This window comes from Alligator sinensis, unplaced genomic scaffold, assembly GCF_000455745.1.
Source record: "Alligator sinensis unplaced genomic scaffold, ASM45574v1 scaffold1801_1, whole genome shotgun sequence".
NCBI lineage: Eukaryota > Metazoa > Chordata > Crocodylia > Alligatoridae > Alligator > Alligator sinensis.
The window spans coordinates 884,102-893,525 of record NW_005842608.1 but is presented as its reverse complement, the minus strand read 5'-3'; the positions used below and the strand labels follow the sequence as shown (position 1 = coordinate 893,525).

The window sequence follows — 9,424 nt, the reverse complement described above, 5'->3', positions numbered from 1 at the left end:
ACGGCGCACCCTGATGACGAAGCCATGTTCTTCGCTCCCACCCTCCTCAGCTTGGGCCGCCTGCGGGCCCGGCTCTGGCTGCTCTGCAGCTCCTCAGGTGAGGGGGAAGGAGTGCCCCGGATGTCCGGCTGCCCCGTGACGGCAGTGACGTCACCAGTGCGGTGCGCTGCCTCGTGACGTCAGGGGCAGAGACATGGGAGCGGTGAGGTTGCAGAAGGCCTGGAGCCATCTCGCAGGGGTGGCCCTTGATAAGCCGTGGTAAAACATTGGTGTGTCGGGACATTACACAGTGACGTGACGTGACGCAGCGTTGCGTCATCGCACCTCTTGCGTTCGAATATCACCATGCTGCTTAGGTCAGGGGCGGGCGATGTGGCGGTTCCGGCCGTGGGCTGGACTCCGTTACCCAGCAGCCCCTGCTCACGTCGCTGCGGCCAGTTTCCATGGAGACCCCAGGGGCGGTGGCACCATGGCAGCGCAGGGCCAGGGTCTCCATAGAGACCGGCCCCAGCCGCGCTGGAAGACCGGTAGCCAACCCTTTTTTCTACTGAATATGAAGAGGGATATACTGAGTATAAAAAAGGGCTGGCTGCTGGTCCGCAGTAGGCCATCCGCTTCTGGTCTGCATTGTGCTGGTCCGCGGTCTAAAAAGGTTGGGAACCACTGCTATACAGTAATTGGCCCTTCTGACACCTCTCTAGTTAGTGACTCGGTTTAGGGAGTAGCCCACATGTCACCGAGCGGAAAGCGGGCAGTGGCGGGTCATATGCATGCCTTGCCAACGCAGGTGTTCGTCATTAAGGCAAGGAGGATAAATCTAAAGTATCATTCCTCGAAGCCTGAAATACCAGTACTGTGACAGGCAGTAGGGATCGGAAACCATTGGCAGGAAGTCTAATAAATATCTTGTATTGTGAGTTTCAAGGAAATTATGGATCTTAGAACCAAAATGCATAAGTGAAACTGAAAATCAGTCCAAAGAAAGAAACAAATAAACTTACACGGAAGGCAAATACATCATTTATAAGGTATTACGGGCTGTGTGGTGCTACACGTATAAAAGACAAGGTTCACGCCCCAACGGGGTTATGGTGTAAATTAAAGACTCGGTGTCACTTCATTATGGATTACTTTACAAGAAACTCAGTGGTGTCAAACTACATCTCAAAACTCCAGATAGCTTACCTCCAAGTTTTCTGCTTTCCATTCGAGGCATCATACCTCAGCAGTCTCTATAGCTGAGAAGCCTTAGATGCACGTATTAGTGTGTCTTTTTTATCGGTCAAATCTACAACTCGCCAAAAGCTGAATAAACAGCCTCCAGCATGTTTTTTGCTGGCTCAGATCTTAAAACCAGTTCAGAGCATGTCACTTGGCTTTCTCACAGCTGTGCATAAAGGTTATCACAATGCCATCCTGCAGTCCATTTCTGTAGGAATATTCCGGATATTACAGATCTTTTCCAAGGAAGAACATCTCTTTTATTACTATTATTATTTATTATCATTTCCTTACCATCTCTGACAGTAGTCTTAATGTAGTGAATTCATACATTATAAAAAGCTTTTATGGTGCTGCTTCAGTTCACTTGCTCGCATGTTTTTTCTGTGAAGAAAGCAGCCTTGCAGGGGAATGGATTACATAACAAGAACCTTAGCAGCTCTTACAAGGATTCTGTGATTCACCTAGTTAGTCTTTCATTCGTGCAATAAGTGATGACTAGTGGGCCTGAGCAGAGACTGAGTGTTTAGTGAAATTGTAAAATGGAGATTAAAAACAAAAAGCATCACGCTTGCAATTGTCAGATCACAACCACAAATGCAATTAGAAATACATCACAATGTATAATCTTTGGTGATGTTCTACTCTCCTTAGTAGGGGTTACCCTGCTGGGAGCATCCCGCGGGTGGGACTCAAGGCCACTAGCCATTCAGCAGTTGTCAGTAGTAACGGCGTCCCAGTAATTCTAGCGTACATTGATAGGTCGTTGTAAAGGACTCCACAAGCTGAAGGATATGAATCTGGTCTTACAGCTTGTGGTGATGTCTTGTACAGAATTTGACCCCTTACACATAAAATGTTGCTGAAACTAAACAGCCAACTAGTACACAACATAACGTATCCCAAGAGAAGAAATGTTGACAAGGGATAATAGGACAAACCCCCAACCATATGAGTGGTGCCTCATGATCATTAATGGCCATGCGTCAGAGCCGGGACTTCTGTTTTTAAAATATTCCCCCACAGTAAACTCCCCGGATCTCCTGTAATTTACCAAGGGAAGAAGAACATGATCTTGAGATGTTCTGACAAGGGCCTGGGCCGCTGCAGAACTCCAACCTGACATACAATCTTCTGCAGCTTCTTGAGCTATATCCTGGCCGCTTAAAAACACCCACTCCAGGGGTACGGTGAGAAATTTTAAGTTGTATTATAATAGGAAGTTTTCTCTTGTGAAGTTAATGCTTCCCTCTTTGAATGACACACACAGCCTAGTTTGACAGCTCAGATTGCAACACTCCGCCAGATAAATGCTACTCTTTGATGACTCGAATCATAGTAATGAAAAGTTAAATGTAATTCAGAGTGCCCGAGTGCAAACTTGAATCGTCCATTAAGACGTGGCAGTATTTTTTCACGCTATGTCTTGGAAGTTACACCGGGGTTGCAGCTGCTGCACTGAGCAGGGCATCACTCTTGCAAGGACTGGCTCGACTCTCACATGGGCTTTTCACAGTTGATGCCAAGGAAAGTACAAGGTAGCATGAGGGCAGGATGAGATGAAACCAATTAAATCAAGAAGCAGCCCATGTCTTAAGATAATGAATCCAGGTTCCCTGCTAGCTGTTGGTCCCAGCGTGTCTATTGTAAGTTTTCCAGAATGCTGCTTGCTGAATGTGGGTTTAACAGCTGTTAACAGGCCTTTTCGGTTCTGTAAATGCTTTTCTGTTCTGCTGCATTAGATCCTGCACCAGCATTTCCTGGTGACTGTGTGTATGACTGATGCAGACAGCGGAGGAGCTAGTGTCTCAACATAATTTACAGCAGTTAGAGTCTATTGAACTTCCTCTCATAATGAAGGAGGCATCAATGTATGGCCTCATAAGGAGCCCAGCTATTGCTCATTGTGGTATATCAGTGTCTGTGTTCTAGGAGGTGAATTGAGACCCATACCCAGTTTTGTAGAGCCCACCCAGCACATACTGAATGGATACAGGTCATGTGATTTTTTCCAATATGGTCAACAAGTGTTTGCATTGTATGGTATTCAGGATTTCCATAGAGGTCAGGTATAAATAGTGACTCTAGTTTTATGTTCTTGCAAGAATTATATTAGATTAGAAAGAGTAAATACTGTTTTCCCCCAAAGCACAATTAACCTGTGGAACTCACTGCAACCAAAATGTCATTGAGGCTAAATGCTTAGTAGACTTCAACAGACTACTAGATATTTATACAGGGGAAAACAGAAGAGCTGCAAGCCTGCCTACTGCAGGGCCTAGTCCATCCACTGTTTGCTGAGGATGCAGGAAAACAATTCCCCTTAGAAGCTAATTATTGTATAATTGTCCACTTTAGGGTTTTTTTTTCCCCTTCTACTGAAGCATGTGGGACATGGCTGTTGTCAGAGACAGGGTGGTGGACCATGTGAACCACTGATCTGATGTGGTTTGGCAATTCCAAGCCTCCAGCTGAATGAGCTCGTTCTACTCTCAGATATTCATGTGCATTTGGAGTCAAGACAGGCAGGTGGGTGTAACCAAGAGCAGAATTTTGTCCTAAAACTTTCCACTGGCTGAAGGGAGTGTTGCCTGGCTAAAGACTATATAGGGTTTGCTCCCCACAGTGTGCCTGGTCCTGAGATGGGGAGCTCTGATGTTTAGTATTTTCAGATCCTGCATAGTGCTGACATGCTTTGAGAATACTGGTGCTTAGGTCAGGAGGTGTTTGCCCTATGTATATTTGAACTAAAGTAGCTTGCTGCTGTATTTGTCATCCTCAGGAAATTACTACAATCAAGGAGAGATTCGTAAGAGAGAACTTGAAGAGAGTTGTGCTGTTTTGGGGATCCCTCCTTCCAACGTAGCAGTTATTGACCACAGGTAACCAGTTTGTAATTCTAGCACAATCCCCTTGCTGTGTGTGAACAGCTACCTTTACCTTCAGACTCCAGGGAAAGTTCACTTAGTAGCCCATGACATCAACAGGCTGGGGAGTCCCCCTCTTGAAAGCACAGTGGCGGAAAGGGATCTTGGAGTCATTATTGACTCCAAGATGAACATGAGCCACCAATGTCAGACCGCAGCCAGCAAGGCCAACCATACCTTGTCACGCATCCAAAGGTGCATCTCAAGCCGGTTCAGAGAGGTGATCCTCCCCTTCTATGCGACTTTGGTCAGACCGCAGTTGGAGTACTGTGTCCAGTACTGGGTGCTGTACTTCAAAAGGGATGTGGCCAGCCTGGAGAGGGTTCAGAGGAGGGCCACCCGCTTGGTGAGAGGGCAGCAGGACAGGCCCTACGAGGAGAGACTGAGGGACCTGAACCTGTTCAGCTTTGGCAAGAGGAGGCTGAGGTGGGACCTGGTGGCTGCCTACAAACTCATCAGGGGAGATCATCAGCAAATAGGCAGAGCCCTTTTCTCCCCAGCACCACCTGCGGTGACGAGGAACAATGGTAATAAGCTGATGGAGAATAGGTTTAGGTTAGAGATCAGAAGGCAATATTTTACAGTTAGGGTGGCCAGAATCTGGAACCAACTTCCTAGGGAAGTGGTCCTCGCCCCTACCTTGGGCATATTCAAGAGGAGGTTGGACGATCACCTGTCTGGGGTCTTGTGAACCCAGCATTCATTCCTGCCTGTGGCAGGGGGGCAGGCTAGATGATCTGATCAGGTCCCTCCTGACTCTAGCTACTGTGAAACTATGAAACTCCTCTCTCAGTCAGGCTGAAGCATAATGTAATATTAATTGGTTAACTCACTGGTACAAGGAAATCGTGTGCACTAGGAAGTGAATTCTAGTGCATCTTGGTAACAAAAGCATTTAATTTAAGAGCTGGCCGCAATGCATCTGAAAACATTACAAGCAACCAGGTAGTTAGATTCTGACACAGCATCTCTGGGCAGATTAGTTGGGTTTCTTTGCTGTCCAAATTGTCATAGATCATCCTTCATGCCAAGTCATTTATGAGCAGGTCTTTCCTACAACTATGTTAAATATTCTGGATATGTTAAAAAACAAAAAAAACAAAAAACCCAATTCTGTTTACCTACTCGTTTTTCATTTGCTATGTTAAATAAAGGAAGAATTATCTTTGGGGAGGAAGTTGAACTGATTGTTTCTGGTTACCTTGTCCTTAAAGACAATAGAATTAAGAGATCCCAGTATTTCATGCCTAGCTTCTATTCATGATTGGAAGAAGCTATCTTACTTTTCCAACACCTACTTTTTCAAGAACTACTTGGTGTCTCAGCTTTCAGTTCAGTGGCCATTGAACTGAACCAGGCAAATAAGCTGAAATGAATAGAATACTCTTTCTGATCTTGTTGTACGAGGCTATTACTGTCAGAAGTTGGTTTAGCAAGCCCTTCACCAGACCTTGATTTCAGGGCCCAAACCTATGACTTTCACTGGTTTACTAGCATTTCAGACTTCAACAGACATTTTTTTGGCATTTGATTTAAATTGTTGGAATAGATTGTAATAAATCAAGGCCTTAATGTGGGCTTCTTGGAGTTTTACGTTTCATTTGACACTGTTATTTAAAAAAAAACAAAATGGATTTAATTTAAATAAAAAAATCCAATGTTGTTTCAGTTGAGCAACCTTGATCCACTCTGAAACACTCTCAAGGTTACAGTCTGCCTTTTCCAAGCTGTAGTTAGGTTCTGTAACATATTTGTTAACACGGTTTCATCCCACCTATGCAAGCACAAATGAACTTGTATTAAACCCAGGGCATCACCCTACATTAAGACGTTTTCCTGGCACTACATTTATCTGTCTGCCATCAACTATTAGGCTTTTCCATGTTGTGTAACTGCAGTAGTGGTGAAGTTGACCTTTCAGTGTTTTATGATTATTTCAGCAACTTTCTCCTGGAAAGGTGCTTTAATTAACACATTGCACCAGTGAATCACAGAAGCCAGAGATCATAAAGACCCATTATGTAACTCAGTCCACATCCATGCAAGCATGGGCTGATAGCTGATACTAGAAGCAGCAGCTGATTAGTTGTACTGGAGAACAATGAGCAGGTGGTGGTTTTTGAATCACCTGAGATAAATGTCTATGAGAAGGTTCCCTTTTGAATGAATGGAAAGCTGTTTTCCCTTGTTTTCTCATGAGCTGCTTTTAGGTAAGACTGTTTTGTATTATTGTCATATTACAACACCCACAATTGTGAAAACAAACACAAGTCATTTTGATTGGCCAAGTGTAACAAAGCAGAGAGGATCCTGTTATTGAAGCAGGCATCACTTGAAATGTTCAGAGGACACTCAAAATACAGAAGCAGTGGTCATACTGCCCTTTTGCACTCTCTATTGCAGTGTAACGTTGGTTGGTAAATGATGCAAACTTCCTGACTGTTCATTCTTTCCCATCAGTATACCCAACCCAGAGCATTGCTCTATGGAAGCAACACTGCTTTCCTGACAAAAAGTGTCCAAGCCATTTCAGAAAATAACCTCTCCTGATCATGGAATATGTAATTAATGATTGATGGGCAACGCTTGTAATGGATGTGTCTCAAAGAGACAGAGTTAGCACCCCCCAGAGCTCCTGGAAACAAACCAGAACGTTTGGATATTAACTCGCTTGTGAGATTAAAAGCCAGGACCTTATCTCTTAAAGACTTTAGTTCAATATCCAGTACTGGCAAATAGTCTCGCTTTCTGCCTTCCTTGTAAAAGGCCAGCTCCTGAAGTCCTTACTCATTTCTTGCCCAGAGCTTGTCATTCATTTTCAGTGTCTTGATTTCCCCTTCTTTAAAAGGGGATTCTATAAAAATATTTAGAATGAATTAATGCCTGCTACCTGTCACCATCCTTTCTTGAAAATTTGGGGCCAGGAAGGAGCTGGCAGTCAGAAGATTGCTCCTCTTTGACAATTTGTCTTCACAGGCAGTGAACAAGATCTTCTGCAGTTTGGGTTTCTTTCCTAACTCTGAAAAGGGAAATTTCCCATGAGCTCCTGCCTGAGTTGAGGACTGTGGCAGGCACACTGCCACTCTGTGTTCCTTACCCGGACTCCACATACTTTACAGTATCTGAGCTGTGGACTCATATTTTGGTAAGGAAAATCCAAAGGATTGTTACTCTGAATCGGCTCCAGCCATTGCAGCATGGAGCTGAGTCATGCCGGTTCCTCCTCCTTTGCGCAATTGAGTTAGTAGAATTTTCAAGACATACAAGAGAAACAGATTTGAAATGTAACATTGATTGACACAGTCAGTGCTTTGCGCTCTCTGTGAGGCATAGAAAAAGTAAAAAACAAAAAACCCAAAAAACAATCCACCAGTTCATAGTAACACCTCCAGTTGGGTTGTAACCCCTCCTAGTCTTGAACAATGTTTTTAAGGTTCCGAGAACAGTGTGTGTTCAACATTTAAAAATAGCTTGTCCAGATAATTGCTTCCTATTGATTCTTGGGGGAGCACTTACAGCCATGGTAGTCCACGTGTCCTTAATTGAAAGTGACCCAAAGCCACTGTACAAAATATATTGCCCTACTGTGGGCCACCTCGTGAACTTCAGGATCTAGAACCCAGGTGACTTTCCTTTCTGGGAAATCCTTTTCATATAGGGCATACCTGGGTGGGCAGGAGTGCAGCTGGTCACAGTGCACTTACTTGTTTCAGGCCAGCAAGAATAAACAACAGGTAACCCATTAAAGACTGCTGTAATTAAGAGCCCCCCCTTCGGGGCTGTGTTTGTGTTTGCTGGGGAGTTAGGGCCAGCTTCAGAATTTGGAGGAGTAGGCCCTGATATGTAAGTTGTATTAGGTCCAGCAGTATATACCAGCTGAGCATGCGTCCAAAGAGCAGACATGACTGAATGCCAGCTTTGTCTCTGCTCCACTTCACCTTTAGAAGTGGCTGAGACTCAGGCCTGGTAACTTTGCTATTGCAAAGTTAATTCCTTCAGTTGAAACTTAATTCCTAGAACTGACATGGAAAATATTGGAAAAATTGGACAGAAATAATGTGCAAATTGAAAAATAATTAATAATATGAACGATAACATAAAAATATTTGACTCGTTTCCTTTTAATGCGCATAGATATTTGGCACACATTAATCAAGGCTTAAATACTACAACACTGAGCTCTTTAGCACTATTTAGATGATTTTGGAAATGAAGAGACGAGGGCTTTGTCATAAGACATGTTTTGATATTAGCATTAAAAGAGATTTAGAATTGCTCTCTAAAGCCTGTCATTCAAGCCAAGAGGATGCAGTGTAGCTAAATTATGACGTTCATATAGAATGCAACGACCACTCATCCTAGCGCAAGCACAGACTAATTCAACCAACATATCTGCTGCCATGACATGTCTAAAATAGCAGGCCAATCCAGTTCTGGAAATATTTATGAAAGCAGACAGGGCTGGTTTACAAAGCATTTGTCTGTTGAGTAATCAGAGTAGGAGATGCAGGTTTTTGCCAGAAGTTCAATCATTCTCTAAGCCTGTTCTGGCATTTCCTGCTGGGTTCCATTTATTAAAGCATAAATTGCCATGATTAACTTCCAAGAGAACAGTCCACTTTAAATCACATCAGGGCAGCTCTATTCAAGCGAACATACAGAAGGATACATCTACCCATCTTCTTCAAGGAGCAAATTCAAGTAACTGGTATGCGAATCCCGCTGCTCTTGAGATAGCAATCCAGTGCCCCTCCAGGCCATTGATCTAAAGTTACTCTGAATTTGCAAAGTGTATGTGGGGAGTCATTGCACAAGGAGATAGTTGGTCATGAGATGGGGGTTGGTTATAGCAAATGGTCTGGGACCACTGAGCTGGGTTTCAGTCTGTGGACATTACTCAGCTGCATTTTCATACTGCATCATTGCTAAGGACTCATCACTTTCAATTGGCATCTCTTTGGGCATAAGTATTCAGACGGTCAGTACAACATCCTTCCCAACTCAAGCAAAAACAGTGGGCTGTCCCAGAAGCCTAGTGTAAGGGACCCATGCTTCTCACTACACTGAACCAGGAGTGCTGCATGGGCAAATAAGATCATCCCTGGGTGGATAGAGAAGATCCTGAATGCATCACAGTGAACCTGTAAGTCCAGAAGCAGCCTCACCAGTGAGTCCTGAAGTCTACCCTGTGTACTCCCTTTCATCAGCAGGACGGGCATCATGGTGCAAACCCCCTCCTGAAGCCAAGTGGATACCATGACGGAGATTGAAGACAA

The 9,424-nt window shown here is 44.1% G+C and overlaps 1 protein-coding gene across 1 annotated transcript in view; it reads left to right on the top strand.

The window, feature by feature from the left end:
* Positions 1-6: 6 nt before the first annotated feature.
* PIGL (phosphatidylinositol glycan anchor biosynthesis class L) overlaps positions 7-9,424 on the top strand; it is a 61,706-nt gene continuing 52,288 nt past the window's right edge. The window contains exons 1-2 of the mRNA XM_006033112.3: positions 7-97; positions 4,004-4,103. Of these exons, the coding sequence (XP_006033174.2) occupies positions 25-97; positions 4,004-4,103 (173 nt within the window). The 5' untranslated portion in view covers positions 7-24. The remainder of the gene's footprint in view (positions 98-4,003; positions 4,104-9,424) is intronic.